This window comes from Berghia stephanieae, chromosome 9, assembly GCF_034508935.2.
Source record: "Berghia stephanieae isolate SIO BIC M18660-M18661 chromosome 9, UCSD_Bste_1.3, whole genome shotgun sequence".
Lineage (NCBI taxonomy): Eukaryota > Metazoa > Mollusca > Gastropoda > Nudibranchia > Aeolidiidae > Berghia > Berghia stephanieae.
In genome coordinates this window covers 13,338,032-13,358,031 of record NC_088368.1, presented here as the reverse complement: position 1 = coordinate 13,358,031, position 20,000 = coordinate 13,338,032, and the positions used below count along the sequence as shown (strand labels likewise).

Here is a 20,000-nt window from a genome sequence, read left to right as displayed (position 1 = left end):
TTAAAAATTAAAAAACAAACAAACACACACACACAGACACACACAGATACACACACACACACACACACACACACATACACACAAAAGAACAGCAACAAATAAAAAAAAACACATGTAAAACGGAGCATAGTGGCTGTAAGGTTTTATAACATGTGATCCATCGCCTCAAACGATATCATGTCCGTGTGATTTATCATCATCATCTTCATCATCATCATCATCATCATCATCATCATCATCATCATCATCATCATCATCAAACATCATTATTATTATTATTATTATTATTATTATTATTATTATTATTATTATTATTATTATTATTATTATTATTATTATTATCATTATTGTTATTATTATTATTGTTATTATTATTAATGTTATTATTATTATTATTATTATTATTATTATTATTATTATTATTATTATTATTATTATTATTATTATTATTATTATTACTATTATTATTATTATTACTATTATTATTATTATTATTATTATTATTATTATTGTCATTATTATTATTATTATTATTATTATTATTATTATTTATTATTATTATAGATGTCAGAGTTAGTAAATCATTGCACATTCACCCAGCAAACCCTTCTTCTAGCCCTCCTAACGGCACGTGTATATTATTTTTTCTTTTAGAAAATCCCGTTGCTCACTTCGCAGCACTTTTTTTCTATTAACGCCTTGGGCTAACTTTGTCTAGTCTTAAGAAACAAAATTGCCTCAAGCTGAATAAAGGGATTTTTTCCTTTCAATTTATTTATCAATGTGTGGTCTTGATTTGTTTTCACGTCTTTATTTTTCTAGCTAAGTGCTGCGCCGTTCTTTTTGTTGTTTTTTTTAAATTGTTTGTTTTGGCTTTTACCTCGTTATTTATTATCTTTTTCCTCGTTTATGAATCATAATTTATTCAATTTTCCATATTGTTTTCTTCTAGCAATGAATATTCAAACAAGCTAGGGTTTAAGACAGTCTAATCCCGTCAATGTCTGCCCTTTCCGTGTCCTTTTCACTACACCCCCCCCCCCTCCCCCTTTCCCAGCTTCCCCCCGCCCCTACCGTTTCCCCATCAGCCTTGCAATGATGATTTTTTATTATTATTATCATCTGTCTCTAAGTCACCCTTCCTGTATTATCACGCCAATAATAAACTGCGTTGTTTATATGCCAGAGATACACTAAGAAGAATTATTGCCACTACGAGAGGAAAGCAGACATTTTTACAGGAATAGAAACCGGATTGAATATCCACCACAATACATAGAAATTGACCCCAATTTTCATATTTGTGGCAATAAATTAATTCTCCAGCTCCCAGTCTATCTCGACATAATACGGTCTGCGACAATGGGTAATAAATGACATCATAACGAGACAGGATGAATATAATTTGTATCACAGAGATCGCATCTTAGACTTTCATCAGTTTTATGCGGTGATGTGGTCTAGTGTTATGACTCTCGCCTTCGGATCTGAGTGTCCAGGGTTCGAGACCCGTTTTTAAATGGAGCATAGTTGTGTCGTTGAAAAATCTTTACTCATATTATTATTCTCTCATCGTACCCAGGTGTAAAACGAGTACCTGGTCGTTAACAGCGTTATCTCTGTTGAAAAATAATTTAAGATCGCCTAACAGGCGCCAAGTTACGTCCGACATGTAAATATTCATGTGGCTAGGGGCCCTTTGTAAAGCACTTTGAACACGATTAGTGGATATTGCGCTATGTATGTGCTCAAATTTTTATTGATGTTGGGATAGAAAAGCCAATTCCTGACTAACTTTGTTTACCAATGTGGTTATATATGGGGAGGGGGGGGGGGGGGGTTAGCAGATGGCTCAGATGCACGATCTTTAATCGTACCCGAAAGGTACCGAGTTCGATCACCCGCCACTGCACTGTGTGGTATTGAGCAAGTCACTCGCCCTAGCTCAATTTGCGGCTCTGCATTGCGGCTGACGCCTGTGTTATTCCAATCTTCCTTTGGAATAGACCCTAGAGACAAATTTCCCCATATGGGATGAACACAGGGAACTCTATTTTTTATTTTATATGTTTTAATGTTTTTTTTTCCGACAAAGACAACGCTGTAAACCGTCAGGTACTCATTTTGCACATGAGCACGGTGAGATAAAATAAAGAGACTTTTTCAAGTACTCAAATTATATGCGCCGAGCGAGGCTCGAATCCAGGACCTCCCGACATGAAAGCCAGTGCCATACCACAAGACAACAGAGCTTCACAATAACGTTTTGCGCCTCATAATGTCTGTGGTTGAATAGAAGCGCCATATCATTGTTATAATATTTTTTTTTTTGACAACAGGTTCAAACCGACTTAATACTGTTAATTTTTTCTATTTCTTCACTGATTACCACGATGTTTTTCTTTAAAATTCTAAGTATGCATGTCACGATAGGGGTCTGGATAGCTCAGTTTGTAGAGCACTTGCTTCACACACAAAGTGACCGAGATCGATCCTGAGTGCAGTTAAGATCATTTTTCTCTGATCCCCTCCCCCCTTTCTACCCAGCAGTGATTGGGCTGGGTCTGTTAGATCCTCGATAAGTCCTTTGTGATAGACTAGACTAGCGTCCTATCCCAAAGGTAGCAAGCAATTGTTGTTGTCCATTTCACGCTATAGAAACCCGGATAAATTCCGCGTCCATTGGCCTGATGGATCTGAAGAATTAATTAGATGTCTTGATTAGAATCAAATCAAACCGCGATTGCAGGTGGTTAATAATGCAGCATCTTGTGGGGTGTAAAGTGATTGGGGGAATGCCATTAACCAGTTAACTGCCGTACGCTGGAAAAACTCGTATTTAAAAGTCTGGTCAGAAAACTCGTCCTTCGAAAATCGATCGATTTAAGTGACTCAATTTGGCAAAAACTGTCAACCGCGAGGTCCCAGGTTTGAGGTTTTTTTGGTCAAGATGAGGGTTATTTTAATCGATCGATATTTGAAGGACGAGTTTCCTGGCTAAATATGTAAATAAGCGTCTTTCCAGAGTACGGCGGTTATCTGTCTGGTTAAGGAGTTCAGTCACACAATATATATGGGGTGGGAGGGGTGGGGTGGGGGGTAGAGTGGGGGGGGGGGGGGAGCGGGTTGGGGAAAGGGGGGGGGGAGAGAGGAGAGGGAGTGGGTGATTGAGAGATTTGACTTAATAAAGGCTGTCGGGTATTGATTTTTTAAGACTGATGAAGCGGTGACTATCGCGATGAATGAGTCTGTGTGTGTGTGTGTATTGTTGTGTTGTGTGTTTGTGTGTGGGTGTGTGTGTGAGAGAGTGTGTGCTTGTGAGAGAGTATGTATGTGTGTGAGCGAGCATTTGTGGGGTGTGTGTATGTGTGAGAGTATGAGTGAGAGTGTGCCTGAGAGTGTTAGCTTGTGTGTGAGAGAATGTGTGAGAGCATTGTGCGTGAAAAAAAAAAAGAAAGAGAGAGAGAGAGAGAGAGAGAGAGAGAGAGAGAGAGAGAGAGAGAGAGAGAGAGAGACACGCGCGCACACACACACAGACACACACACACACACACACACACATATAGAGGGAGAGGGAGAGAGTCATAGAACATGCAGATTTATATGAAACTACATATAAATAACAATGTAATTAATAATCATAACATATCGAGCTCAAATTTATTAACCCACTGAATTGATACTTCTCTTTACAAAGCTGTCTTTACTCTGATGATTTGTTTCAGTGCTGATCATTTCGACATTCACTTGTAATCGGATATTTCAAATCATTAAGAATTCGTGAACGATTGTGATAAAATCAGATTAAGATGGCTTGGCTTAGAAGCTCATAACATTGCCATCCGGAAGTATAACGGACCAACACACAAAACTGTGTGTATCCATGAACGTTTATAGTCGGGTTAAAACAGTTCAGCGAGCATTACTAAAAAACGCGGATGGCAAAAAAACAATAACAAAGACCTGAGTGACGTCATCTTCGAACTATCTATAAACGCTCAAGGTTACACATAGTTTTGTGTGTTGTTCTGTTATACTTCCGGATGGCAATGTTGTGAGCTTCTTAACCAAGCGCACACTATCTATAGATAGTTCGAAGATGACGTCACTCAGGTCTTTGTTATTGTTTTTTGCCATCCGCGTTTATGAGTAATGCTCACTGAACTGTATTAACACGACTATAAAGTTCATGGATACACACAGTTTTGTGTGTTGGTCCGTTATAATCCGGATGGCAATGTTATGAGCTTCTTAGCCAAGCGCATACTATCTATATACGGTGTGCGTAAGAGGGAGAGGTGTGTGTGTGTGTGTGTGTGTGTCTATATATATATATATATATATATGTATGTGTGTGTGTGTGTGTGAGTGTGTTAGTTTGTCTGTGTGTATATGAGTGTGTGTTAGCATGTGTGAGTTTAAGTGTTCTCATATTTCTAGTTGTGTCACTTGATGAAGACACCAAAGACTTATAGGCTCACTATTGGTCCAATCAAATTGTGTTTACGTTTAACCGCGTGTGGGTGGTAAAAAAAAAAAAAAGGGGGGGGGGGGGGTCTGTGTGACACGTGCGTGTGTGTTTGGGTGTGTGTGTATGTGTGTGATGGTGTAGATATTTGTTGGTGAGTGCAGTAGTGTCCATCTCAAACCTGTAGTTGAGTCAACCAATTCCGTGTGTTCAGCAAGGATTCCTCATTGGTCAAATCAAAGAGTAGGAGAAATCCCATGGCGTCCCTGAAGAAAGCGGTGGTCAAGCTACGGAATCTGAAATATGACAAATTGTTTAAGTGTTAACTCTCTCCTTACCAGCCATTTCCAGACTTTTCCCCAACACTTCATCCCCACCCAACACAAAAATGGATTTTTCTTAATCAAACAGAAAATCAATAGGTACATTCTATACATTATATTGTTCAGCAACAGGTGCTCTACAACAAAGTGTCAAGATTTGTTTTATAGCCATAATTAACACATATTCTTAAAATTTTGGGATGTACCAAAGAAATCACAAAAATAAAACTGTTGGTTGCATTGTAACGAATGTGACGATTTTCCTTTTGTTGGTACGGATAGGGTTAAAATAAACAATGAAAAAAAAATCAACATGTGAGGCGCTTTAGGAAAGTCATCCACATACCGCATTTTATGGAAATTGAGATATTGGTAAAAGAGTGGACACAAACGCCGTTTGGTTCATGAAACATGACAACAATAGGGAAGAAAACTGTGATATAAAACAAAACTGGTTTCTATTTCATTGGAAGTGTAAAAACAACTCTTCTGGAGGACTGAATAGATACCGTGTGTAATTCATCTTCTAGATATGGCATCTTTTCTAGTCAAAATAATATATATGCTGGTCGTCAATAAATATAATCCATCCTCGCTCTTTTACGTCCCGTAATCCTAAGAATCTGTCTATACATCCTGCTACTAAAATGTTCTGCCACCTTTATGTGACCTATTCATTTTTATCACTGGTTACATACTAGTTTACAAGAATTTAGGAAACAAAAGAGAAGCCGGTTTGATGTCACGACTTTTCCTACCATTATAGTCATAGCCATTTGAAGGGAAAAATCTGTAGAAAAGTTCTCTCGATAAAAATGGCTTCAAAGTTTAGAAAATGCCATTTCAAGCGCCCCAAAAAGTATGAAGCTTACATGTTTAAAGTTTAAATTGTGTTATACATTTTAAAGAATTGTTCAAATGATCATCCTCTTTTGAATAAAATAAGCGAAAATATTGTACAATCATTGAACAATGTTTTTTTTTTTGATTCGCCGGGCTTAACACATTCAATGTTTATGTATTTACTAAGAAATGATTGGGTTTTGCAAGATTGGTGGTGGTATAATAATATACGATGTTTACGATCTTGCATGTTGGAATAGCGGACGTGTTTCCAATCGCTGCACGCGAGGGAGCGTTATTAACAACGTTGGAATTCCAAAACGTAATCGATTCCGATTTTGTTATATTATTTGAACAAAAGGCAATTTCAAAAATGTTCAAATGATACTTCATTTAGCTCTTGATAGTTTGTCTTCACAAATTATTATTGTAATCCTAAACCTGATACCACTGCGCTTTACTATTTAGTAGAGAGGTATATTTTGTTTTAAAGTGTATTGTCATGGCAAGGAAAAAATGATTACTCTTCGAAAATCGAAGTATTAGAGCTCAAGAGCTACAAGCTTAATTATCGGAAAACTTACATAAAACACGACAAACCCGATAACTGAGTTAGTAGATCACTCGATTCACAAGCAAAAAAGACCGGTATCGATGATAAGAAATACGAACTTTGTGTCTGTTGTACTGTAAAATACTATTTGTAATCTCTATAGTAAGGAAATACAGCTAATTTTTACCCGTCACCTATCTTGGGCTACATTAAATGCCCCAATTAATTTTATACTGTCCCGAAAGATTCTGGGTTCGAGCCCTTCTCCAGGAACTTTCATTGCTTCCCTTGGGCAAGATTATCAATCACCGATTTGCTCACTTTGGACAACAAGGGTGATTCCTGTTGACATCAGATGTTTGATAGTTGGTTTATCCGTATTCCTATAGATCTATATATTTTTGTATCTAACGTTGCCGTATGCAATGACCGACTGTTTTATGTTAAACTTGGAATAAGCTGTAAAGGCGACTTTCAAAACCTGCTAAGTCACATTCAGATAGAAGATGATCTAACAATCTCGAGTAATCCATTGAACATCTCAGAATGACCAGAGAAAATTTGAAGTTTCAAAACACTATATTCTATAAAGCAAACAGTTCATTTTGAAAAACCCCGCGAAACACAATGGGAATAATGAATCTGTGGAAATGTTCTATGGAAATGTACATATTCTATTTCCATTTCATCTGGAGCATAGAGCGTCCGTCCATCATCGATCTCCATCTGAGACGGTCTCAGGCCTTTCTCCACGACATTTTGACGCTCTTTAGTTCCAACTTTAGCGTTCTTCGCCACGTTGTTTGTGGGTGTCCTCTTCGCCGCTGACATTGGGGGTTCCAGTTAAGCAATGATTGTCTTTGTTTTTAAGGGTTTTACGGCGCTTGCAACACGTTAAGGTCATATTAGCGCCACTAGAAATATGTTAAAGAATTACAATTATAGTGACCAAGAAAAGGGATACAAAAGGGGAACTGGTTCAAATAGGAAACAGATGTAGATTCCAAGAGCACACTATCAAAGCACTTAGTTTGAGATCACCTAAGTCTCATCCAGACACAAGCACAGGTCCCGTCTAAGAGGAATACACTCACATGTTTACAACTCATATATAATATGTATACAAAACATAATATAGTGCATAACAGAGAGATGATTTACAAGGAAAAAAATATCATCTCCAAAAATAACAATACATTTGACTGTTTCCCTCTCAGCCAGAGCATCCGGCCAGGATCAGAACAAAACCAAGAAATTTAATTCCAAGAAAATGACAGAAAGCATGTTGGAAAACAGATACAGGGGGGTAGAAGACATAGTATGTACCTCCCTGTCCACTATGGAAGGTCAGGAACCCCACCCAGCAGTCAAGCCATGACCTAAAAAACTCAAAACTCAATTATAAACATCAGGTCCGCCACAATACCGTCGAGAGAGGATTGGGCACACATTCCTACCCTCCTTACCTTTCTTGGCCTGCTGTATCCCACAATTGCAAGTGTATTCGGTGACTCCTTCCCATTGATCCATCGGCACCAGTTGTCCTGTGTACCTGTGGAAGACACAATAACGTTTTGTCATTTGCCATATCTTTCAATCCAGCGATCACTGGCTAATTAATACATCGTGCAAGACTGATCAAGATTGTTTTTCATATATTTATTTATTCATTGATTTACCAACATACCGTTAGATTAGTCAAATGTAAATATATATATATATATATATATATATATATATATATATATATATATATATATAAGCGTGTGTGTGTGTGTGTGTGTGTTTGTGTGTGTGTATACTCGTAATAGCTCTTCATTTAAATTACATTACTTTTATTTACTTATCATTTACCACTACAAGGTTAGACCGACCCAGTCGCTAAGAATCTCCTCACTGTTCATCAACCGACCAATAATATCTTTGTTGGTTTCTTACCGTATTATGTCGCTGTTTTATCTTATCATTATCATCTACAACAATCAGTCATTGTCTTATCCACTATCAGCCAGATTGCTGCCCCTTTGGCATGACCCCTTTTCCTAACTCCCTCTCTCTCTCTCTCTCTCTCTCTCTCTCTCTCTCTCTCTCTCTCTCTCTCTCTTTCTCTCTCTCTCTAAGTGTACGTCTCTAACTTTATGACTATTTCCTTTTCACTCCGCTCATGAACTCTATCTATCTATCTATCTATCTATCTATCTATCTATCTATCTATCTATCTATCTATCTATCTATCTATCTATCTATCTATCCCCTCTTCTATCTATCATCAGACACACACTATCTACACACACACACATCACACACTCTCTCTCTCTCTCCTAACATCTACCATCTACACACACTAACCAATCTCTCTCTCTCTCTCTTTTACACACATACATACAAAAAAAAAGTATGTCTCTCTCTCCATCTCTCTATCTCTATCTCTCTTTATCTGTAAATCTCTCTAACACACATATACACATACACATTCTCTCTCTCTCTCTCTCTCTCTCTCTCTGTCTCTCTCTCTCTCTCTCTCTTTCAAGTTAAAAAATACCTCGTGGACATCCAAACAACGTGGAATAAGACGGACAAAAACCGACATTACCAAAGACTGCGAGTCTTGGACAATTCAATGTCATCATCTGTGTAATATCCTTGGAGACCAGCTGTGTTATATTTGGTCTTTTCGTTTCTGGTCTTTTGAATTGTGTTCATTGCGATTATGTTGGGTTGCTAGTCCCATTCCCTTTCTTTTTGTCTCACTCTTTATCTCTCTTCTCTCTCTCTCTCTCTCTCTCCCTCTTCTCTTCTTTCCTCCCTTTCCCTCATTTTTCTTCCTCTTTCTCTCTCACTCTTTCTTTCTCTCTCTTTTACTCTCTTTCTCTCTCTCTCTCTTCTCTCTCTCTCCCCCCCTCTCTCTCTCCAATTTTTCTTTCCCTCTCTATTTCTCTCTCACTCTTTCTTTCTCTCTCTTTTACTCCCTTTCTCTCTCTCTCTCTCTTCTTTTCTCTCTTTCCCTCTCTCTCTCAATTTTTCTTTCTCTCTGTATTTCTCTCCCACTCTTTCTTTCTCTCTCTCTCTCTCTTTTACTCTCTTCCTCTTTTCCTCTCTCTCTCTCTAATCTATCTCCTTCTTACCTCTCTCGAAAATATTTTTTAAAAAAAAGAGACTAAGACTTCATGAACAACAAAGCAACGGGATAAACACTGACAAAAACCCTAGATAAATCAATTAATGAAAGTCCTGACCAGCCATATCATGATGTCCTTGGAGACAATTGATCTGTTTATATTTCTGGCCGACAATTGTCATGATGGCTTTATTCGGTTAGTATTAGCAAAATCTCTCAATCTTCTTTCTCTCTCTCTCTCTCTCTCTCTCTCTCTCTCTCTCGTTCTCTCTATCTATCTATTTATCTATCTATCTATCTATCTATCTATCTATCTATCTATCTATCTATCTATCTTTATATCCATCTTACTTACTTACTTACTTACTTACATACTTCCAGTGCCATCTCTATATCTCTATCCATCTATCCGTTTATTTCTTCATTCATTCGTCTATTTATTATCTAACTACCTATTTGTCTATCTATTTATCTATATATCCATCAATTTATCTACCCTTTATCAGTCCGCCTCTAGTACAGATCAAATTCCATTAAAATTCCAGCTATTCATCTCCTTATTCTCTCCCCACCCTCCCTCCCTCCCTCCTCTCTCTCTCTCTCTCTCTCTCTCTCTCTTCCCCTCTCTTTCTCTCTCTTATTCTCCCCCCCCCCCCAGCTTTCAAGGTTTCAATTTAATTTGCTTCCCCCCGTCCCTTCCCTACTTCTGTCCCTAGATTCCGTTTCAATGGAATGCCTTACAATCCAACGACCTCTTATCTTTTTGTATTTAAAGAATTTCCTATCGATCAACTCTTATTGTGAATCCATCCCTTTCTTTCTTTGATAATCCTACTAGGATTTCCCAGTTACTTGAAATGTGTGACCCGCCGTCCCAAAACAGTATTATTTTGTCATGATGAATAGAAACACAGATATCCATGGGGTTTTCGGATAGGTATCGACGGTGAAGACAGAAGCCAGATATTCTCTATTCTGTTCATTATAAATAACTCGAATTCACTAGGGGGAAAAAGCCTTCTAAAAACATTGATTACGAAATATCTAAGAATCTTATTTTGTGGGGTGTGTGTGTGTGTGTGTGTGTGGGGGGGGGGGGGGATAAAGGTATTCTTTCACTGCGATGGGTTAATAAAATTCGATATTTTTACCGCGCATTAACACCCACTCGCAAGCGTTAAGTGGCGCGCTAAAAATAAAATAATAAAAAATAAATCGTTTAATTAAAACTATGAAAAACTCTTAAATTCTTCTCAATGAAGACATTGCTTTTTGGGGTTTAAAAATATCTTTATGGGTTTCACGGCGCTTGCGACACATCGATGTCGTATCAGCGCCAGGAACAAGGAACAAAATGGGACAGTCGAAAATTCTAGAGTTCAAATTAAAACATAAAAGAAAACATAAGACAAAGAGGGATTGGTTCAAATAGGAAACAGATGTGGAGATAATGCCATCAATGTATTTAGTTTGAGATCACCTAAACATTTCATTCAGACATAAGGATAGGAACCCACTAGGAGGTACACACACACACACACACACACACACACAACACACACACACATGTTTACGACATATGTTCAGAGCAAAGATATAACGATCAATACAAAGCAGAGAGAGGGAAAAAGTATCACCTTCAAAAAACTAAGACTATACATTTGACTGTTTCCCTCTCAATCAAGGACTCCGGCAAGGGTCAGGACAAAACTAAGTAACCCCATTCCCAAGACAGAGATAGAAACCCACTCAGAATACAGATATAGATAGAATGAATTTGACGTCAATCGGTCTTTGTTATTGATTTTTGTCATCCATGTTTATGAGTAATTCTCACTAAACTGTATTAACCAGACTATGAATGTTTAAGGTTACACTTAGTTTTGTGTGTTGGTCCATTATACTTCCGGATGGAAATGTTGTGAGCTTCTTAACCAAGCGCATACTATCTATAGGGGGATAGAAGACAGCAAGTGGCCTCTTACCCACCACGGGAGGTAAAAAAAACCCTACCCAGGCAATGAAGACATTCATTTCAAACCAATTGGATTCAATAGTCTGATGTCACGTCGCCCAGCAACGGCGACCATCGTGGTTCTAAACAAAGAAAATCTGTACTTTTTATTCTTTATGCTGGCTAGAACTTTTTATAAGTCTTGTGATCAGAATGTGTAAACGTCAAAACATAACCCGAGTTATAATGGTTTTTTTTTCTCTTCTGGATACGATTTTATGCTCGTCGGAGAAATATTTCATGAGGGCGTCCGCCATTGTTCCGACAGTTTAGAGCCAGTTACTAAGTTACAATACGTCATTACGAGGGAAATGTATTTCCATAAGATCAGTGTTTCCCCGACACCAACGCCGGTTTGAGACGATGGTACAACCCAAGACTAAAATGAAAATATGGAGAGTTAATTTCTGATCATTCTTATTTTAAGATCTCTTATTGACATAAGATTTACCTCATCTCATCTCACCCAATTCTCTTGACCGAGGCTGAGGCGGTCATAAAGAAAACACGACAGATGATTTTGTAATCAGGGCCATCCATCCAGATCTAGCCCTCGATTTCCCCCATCAGTGTGGAAGCCTTCAAACCTTTTCCATTCCTTGACATAATCCATTGGGGTCCCGATATCCCAGTTGATAGAGCACTCGCTTCACACGTAAATGGGCCGAGATTGATCCATGTGCAGTCGAGGTTTTATTCTGACCCCCCCCCCTCTCCCCCCCCCCTCCTCCCGCCCCCACTGTCTATTCAGCAGAAATGGTGTGGATTTTATCTTAACACGCACCATTAATTCTCAAATTATGTCATGTTTACCGACGAGATTGAACACACACGAAAGGAAGGAACTTTGAGCATGTTTAGTGGATATCGCGCTAGATAAATGCGCTAGTTATTTTTTATTTGAAAGACGAGTTTTCTGGCCAAAGTTTTAAATACTTGGTATTACAGAGTACGACAGTCAACCCTTTTCTATCTGAGATGACTGAGATATTATAATTTATTTGTTGATGACCAGACGTTATACCTAACCCTGGTCGGTCAGTCCATCGTCAATCAACATATTGGTTTCCTCGGTCTTCTCAGCGTTCCAATCTCTCTTCTGAGGTTTCTTCAGATCCTAAATCTCTTTTAGGGATTCGACTTGAATATAGATAGGTTGCGCTTGGCTAATAAGCTCACAACATTGCCACCCGGAAGTACAACAGACCAACACACAAAAACTTTGTGTAATCCTGATAGTTTACAGTTAGGTTAGTGGCAAAAAACAATAGCAAAGACCTTAGTGACGTCAACTTCGAACTATCAATAGATGGTTCGAGCGTTACGATCAGAATCAGAATCAGAATATTTTCCTGTTATTTATAATAATAATAATAATAATAATAATAATAATAATAATAATAATAATTAATAATAAAATAATAAATAATATAATAATAATAATAATAATAATAATAATAATAATAATAATAATAATAAATAATATAATAATAATAATAATAATAATAATAATAATATAATAATAATAATAATAATAATAATATAATAATAATATAATAATAATATAATAATAATAATAATAATAATAAATAATAAATAATAATAATATATAATTAATAATAATATATTATATTAATATTATATATATATTATTATTATTAATATATTATTATATATATATTATATTATATTATTTATTATATATATATTATATATTATTATTTATTATTATTATTATATATATTATTATTATTATATATTATTATTATTATTATTATTATTATTATTATTATATATATATATATAATCAATATCATATGTTATTATTATTATATTATTATTATTATATATTATTATAATCATCATCATCACTCATCATCATTATTATTATTTATTATTATTATTATTATTATTATTATTATTCTCATATCATCTATTATTATTATTATTATTATTATTATTATTATTATTTATTATTATTATTATTTTATATTATTATTATTATTATTATTATTATTATAACAACATCTTACCACTCGTTTCTCCCTGAAGTCGATACCAACAGTCGATATGAATTTCCCGCTGAATTTGTTGTCTGTGTACTGGTAGAGCATACTGGTTAGCATACTTATATATTATTATTATTTATTATTATTATATATATTTTATATTATTATTATTATTTTATTATCATCATCATCCACATTATTATTATTATTATTATTATTATTATATTTATTATTATTTTATTATATTATTATTATTATTATATTATTAATATTATTATTATATCATCATCATATTTATATTATTATATTATTTATTATTATTATTTTATTATTATTATTATATATTATTATATTATTATTTTAACAACATTTACACTCGTTTTCCTGAAGTCGATACCAACAGTCGATATGAATTTCCCGCTGAATTTGTTGTCTGTGTACTGGTAGAGCATACTGGTCTTACCCACTCCTGAATCGCCTAGAAGACGGGAGATATAAATTATTGGATATAGGAATTAAGCATTAAATAATAATTTAAAAAACAATGATGTCGGGATAACCTGGATTATATTTAAAAAATTGAGTTTAACCCTCTCCTTACCAACTATAGGACAATTGTCACATTCGTTACGATGCAACCAACATTTATCTTATTCAAATTTCTTTTTTACATCATAGAATTTAAAGGAAATGAACAGTGTGTTGTAGAGCATGTTTTGCTAAATAAAATAGTTATCGCAAGAACTCATACAGTGCTATTTTGTTTGAGTGATAAAAAATATTTTTGTTTTAGTTGGGTGTGAAGAAAATAGCTGGTAAGGAGAGAGAGAGTTAACGAACGCAGGTTTACCAATTTGGCGCTTTTAAAAATAACTTGGCGTTAAAAAAAAATCTGATTGGCATGGCAAATTCAATCTTGGTATTTTGGATTATTTCTTCCATAGAATAGAGAAGGTTGATCTGTTCTATGCCTGTATGTACGGACGAGTGCCAATAAAATCTAACACAGAGAATGCCAAACTGTATTAGAAAATAAGTAATTACTGGCCGATTGCATTGCTGTTTGGTGACCAAAAAAAAAAAAAAAAAAAAGAGACGTTTGTCATAATATCACGTCTCTGTGACATAAAGGAGTGCGATAAATTGTGGTGCCTTGAAGTTTGTGCGAATAATCACTAATCTAGACAATAAAGGATAACATTTTGTGTGCGAAGAACGTTTGAGATACACGGCTGTTCTCAATATATCCAGTATATTGTTATTCGGTGACCGGTTTAAAGTGTAGTATCATTCTTCACGAGAAGCCAAATTTAACTTCGCTATAAGAAACAGGAGCAACCCAGGGACAACGACAAGACAAGATTTGTTTTATTTGTGTGCGTTTCTGTGTGTGTATTGAGTTTTCTTTATATGTTATGGGATAGGTACGTTTTATTGTCACCATTCTATTTTATTTGTCAATGTCTTATGTTTAAATGAAGTTGAAATCTAATTAAATCAATAGACTTGTTTAACCATTAAAAGCTATACTTTTGTGAAGACCTTTGTAATATTACTATCCAGACCGATTGTAGTTGAAACTACATTTCTATTTTACTGTCACAAAACTAATAAATAAAAAACGTGAAGTTGAAATGTATGTAGTAAACTACGTCACTACCACATCATCTCATTCATCTGTGGTGTTTCAATCATCCTGTTTTGTTGATAAAGGGGAAACCCGAAACGTTCATTTAATCTGTTTTCGTAATTAAATTGAAACTTACACTATTATTTATTTCTTCCAGCTTCGAGCAGCAACATTCACACTGTCACAAAACTAATGACAGACGTAAACAACATTTCTGAGGGCTTGGCGGTTTCGTCAAGCGAACGGAAACCCGCAATCACACCATTCATTACACAAGGCATAACGCCTAGATGACAAAATGTTTCCGTCCTTGTCATTATCATTTTGTCACCAATCAAGGGATTTAGTACTTGGCCAGCAAATGCATTTACTCAATAGCTGCTCAAAACTGACAACTGACGGATTCCTTGATTTATTTAATCTAAGACTAGATCTAGATACCAGATACGTCCATTGACCCAAGAAACGCTGCCTATAGATAGAACGAAGTTGACGTCACTCATTTCTTTGTTATTGTTTTTTGCCATCTACGTTCATGAGTAATTCTCACTTAACTGTATTAGCCAGACTATAAACGTTAAAAGTTACACATAGTTTTGTGTGTGGTCCGTTATACTTCCGGATAGCAATAGTGTGAGCTTCTTAGCCAAGCGCATACTATCTATTTAGATTTCAGTTAGATTAAGAGTCAAATCCGGAATTAAGTCTCAAGGTTGTCAGGTGGAGAGACTTATCTGACAAATCTCGATTTTTTAAAAGCTCACGACTCACGTAAATTGAAACTCACAAAAATCAGATTAAAATCAGGAAAGATAACTTTATTTTTTTTTCACATTTAACCCCACATTCTTACCACATTCTCTAAGTAAGAAGTTCGTCATTTATTAACGTCTTTTGATAGAAACTGAAGACTTATACATGTTAAGTCTACTTTTTGTCTAGGTACCTCTTGTAAAGCACATGAAGAATGTTAAGTGGATATTGCATTATATAAATAGTAGTTAAATGCTATACTATATGAAGTAGAATTTCTCTATCCAAAAGGATAAAAAGGTCTTTTTTCTCAATGACGACGCATTGAGGGTGAATGTTGGTCTATTAAGGGTTGCCATCTGGCACTATAAGAATGCCAAATTAAATAATAGCATTAATGTTATGAATTATTCATTATGCCAGCAGGCCAAAGCTAACCGAATATTCATCCATCCAACTTTATACTGCCGTACTCTGAGAAAAAAAACCCCTCTCATTTTATATCAAGTCTGGCCAGAAATCTCATCCGTCAAATTGATTAAAATGCGCTTTCTCTTGTAAAAACTTCTCAAACCTGGGAATTCAACCATGTTTTAAACGAAGATTCAGGGTTGAGAATTATTTTTGACAAAATGGGGATCATTCTAATCGATCGATATTTGAAGAGTTTCTCTTACATAAATTATAAAAAATGTATTTTTTTTTTCTGTGATCGTGGGAAAACATGATATTCCAATTACCCCCCCCCCCTCCCCCTCCTATCCCACTTGAATAAAAGTATCCATCACAATCAATATACAACCCCGGATTTACTTATTTACATAAGCGACAAATTTCCTCAAAGCAGCATTGCGTCGGGCTGGACTTGACGATTAACGTTCAAATCTAACCGCTCAGAAAAGTGAGTGGAGCAGGCACTTATGTTGATAATAACAAGAAATCAAGTGAGTGGAAAAGTGCTAGAAGACAATAGGAAAAAAACCCAACAAACTTTGCGGCGATGGGCGCTCGAACCTGTGACCTTACAGGTACGACAACTCCGCATGGCCGGGAGAGGGTAGCTCTACAGTCGACGCCATCCACCACTCCCGTGAAGTTTTTGCCATCCGCGTTTGTGAGTGATTCTTACTAAACTGTATGAACCAGACTATAAATGTTCATGGTTACACATAGTTTTGTGTGTTGGTCCATTATACTTCCGGATGGCAATGTTGCGAACTTCTTAACAAAGCGCATACTATCTATATCTAGTATGCGCTTGGTTTAGGAATTTACAACACTGCCACCCGGACCACACACAAAACTATGTGTAACCTTGAACGTTTATAGATAGAATGCGCTTGGCCAAGGAGTTCACAACATTGCCATCCGGAAGTATAACGGACCAACACACAAACTCTGTGTAACCATGAACTTTTATAGTCTGGTTAATACAGTTTAGTGAGAACAACTCACAAACGCGGATAGCAAAAACAATAACAAAGGCCTGATTGACGTCATCTGCATACTATCTCTAGATAGTTCGAAGATGACGTCACTCAGGTCTTTGTTATTGTTTTTTGCCATCCGCGTTTATGAGTAATGCTCACTGAACTGTACTAACCTGACTATAAACGTTCATGGATACACACAGTTTTGTGTGTTGGTCCGTTATACTTCCGGATGTCAATGTTATGAGCTTCTTAGCCAAGCGCATACTATCTATATTTCGTATGCGCTTGGCTGAGGAATTTACAACACTGCCGCCCGGACCACACACAAAACTATGTGTAACCTTGAACGTTTATAGATAGTATGCAGATGACGTCACTCAGGCCTTTGTTATTGTTTTTGCCATCCGCGTTTGTGAGTTGTTCTCACTAAACTGTATTAACCAGACTATAAAAGTTCATGGTTACACAGAGCTTGTGTGTTGGTCCGTTATACTTCTGGATGGCAATGTTGTGAACTCCTTGGCCAAGCGCATTCTATCAATTTTATAGTCTGGTTAATACAGTTTAGTGAGAAGTACTCATAAACATGAATGGCGAAAAAAAAATAAAAAAAATAAATAAAAATAACAAAGACTTGAGTGACGTCAACTTCGTTCTATATATAACGTACCAACAAACAAAACTATGTGTAACCTTAAACATTTACAGTCAGATTAATACGGCTTAGTGACAACTTTTCATAAAAATGACTGGCTAAAAACAATAGCAAAGAGCTGAGTGACTTCAATTTGTTCAATCTATAGATAGAATGCGCTTGGCCAAGGAGTTCACAACATTGCCATACGGAAGTATAACGGACCAACACACAAACTCTGTGTAACCATGAACTTTTATAGTCTGGTTAATACAGTTTAGTGAGAACAACTCACAAACGCGGATGGTAAAAACAATAACAAAGGCCTGAGTGACGTCATCTTCGAACTATCTATAGATAGAATGCGCTTGGCCAAGGAGTTCACAACATTGCCATCCGGAAGTATAACGGACCAACACACAAACTCTGTGTAACCATGAACTTTTATAGTCTGGTTAATACAGTTTAGTGAGAACAACTCACAAAAGCGGATGGCAAAAACAATAACAAAGGCCTGGGTGACGTCATCTGCATACTATCTATACATTGATAGATTTTAAACAATGATTTTCTTATATAACAACAACTCAAAATTCGTATTTATTGTACCTTTGATTCTAAATCGACATTTTCAGGACCAATTTATAACGTCGTTGACTTCACGTATTGTTGTCAGCGACATAGTATTATGATCAGGAGAAAAAAAAAGTATGGACTCAGCGTGTAGTAATAAAGGACACACTATCGCAGCATGTGCTAAAATCATGATTTGCCCCAATCACAGTTATTTTATAGAAAAGGTAGATACATAATATAGATAGAATGCGCTTGGCCAAGGAGCTCACAACATTGCCATCCGGAAGTATAACGGACCAACACACAAACTCATGAACTTTTATAGTCTGGTTGATACAGTTTAGTGAGAATAACTCACAAACGCGGATGGCAAAAACAATAACAAAGGCCTGAGTGACGTCATCTTCGAACTATCTTTCCAACATCCTTTATTTAAAAAAATATAGCATTGTGGAGAACATTGTGCTTATTTAAGTCAATAAAAAAATGATACGGTGCACAACTCTACTGAAAGATTTGAAAATTTGAAATGTATTTTTTACAGATAGATAAACAGATGACTTGATTTCCTTTTATAATTTAAAGTCAGTTTGAAAGTTCGTTGAGTCAAACAGATATCATAATAAATGTACCGACGACACTAACACTCTCAAAATCAACTAATTTCGTCACTGTAAAAAGTTTCAGTTTGCGTCATCTATTTATGACATCAAGTATTATTATTACTTCCGTTGTGTTGTTGATTTAGCGGTGATCAGTGTTGTTATGTAGTAGTATGTTTGAATTGCGTGTGTGTGTGTGTGTGTGTGTGTGTGTGTGTGTGTTGTGTGTGGTGTATAGACAGTATGCGCTTGGCTAAGGAGCTTATAACATTGCCATCCTGAAGTATAACGGACCAACACACAAAACTGTGTGTATCCATGAACGTTTATAGTCAGGTTAATATAGTTCAGTGAACATTACTCATAATCGCGGATGGCAAAAAACAATAACAAAGACCTGATTGACGTCATATTCAAACTATCTATACACGCGTGTGTGTGTGTGTGTGTGTGTGTGTGTGTGTGTGTGTGTTGGCATTTTTCAGCAAATCGTGGCATTCATAGTGATATTATTCACTTGATGACATGAAGGTATTCGGATTTACACAAATTTTAAACAAGTTTCACCGATTAACAACGTCAACTAATATTACTGCTGATATTACGGTCGTTCTTATGCCATCGATGTGATAATTATTGCCCTGGGAAATATTTAATTAAACGTTGTCGGCAAGCTGTCAATTGTATCTGTCTAGCTTCTAGCCCGAATGGAACAAACTTGATATTTTTCGCGTCTGCTTCAGATTTTCATTTGACCTCAGATAAGTTAGGTAACGGGGAGACTTTCCGAAAGCTCCTACATCCCCAGTATTCTTTCAATTTGTATTTTCACCGTAGATCTTTTGTCATGCGTTTAGTTATTCAATTTGTCATCATAAAGAAGCATTTTAAGAACTCTAGAACAAACCTTGATAGATTTGTGAAAGTTAAAAATTTCCTACTTTGACCACTGTTTTGATTCTCGGCCGCCATTTTAGTTTGTGAAGGTATCTATAGATAGTGTGCGCTTGGCTAATAAGCTCACAACATTGCCATACGGAAGTA

The 20,000-nt window shown here is 36.0% G+C and overlaps 1 protein-coding gene across 5 annotated transcripts in view; it reads right to left on the bottom strand.

Moving 5' to 3' along the window:
- LOC144979721 (ras-related protein Rab-27B-like) overlaps positions 1-20,000 on the bottom strand; it is a 101,881-nt gene that overhangs the window by 7,283 nt on the left and 74,598 nt on the right. For 2 of the 5 annotated variants that reach the window (XM_078926670.1, XM_078926671.1), the window contains exons 4-7: positions 13,787-13,806; positions 13,353-13,439; positions 7,654-7,739; positions 4,650-4,764 (exon numbers count right to left, since the gene is read on the bottom strand). In XM_078926670.1, coding sequence (XP_078782796.1) covers positions 4,650-4,764; positions 7,654-7,739; positions 13,353-13,439; positions 13,787-13,806 — 308 coding nt within the window. Of the gene's footprint in view, positions 1-4,649; positions 4,765-7,653; positions 7,740-13,352; positions 13,447-13,693; positions 13,807-20,000 lie in introns of all 5 variants that reach the window. The other 3 variants (XM_078926672.1, XM_078926673.1, XM_078926674.1) reach the window with 2 other exon arrangements.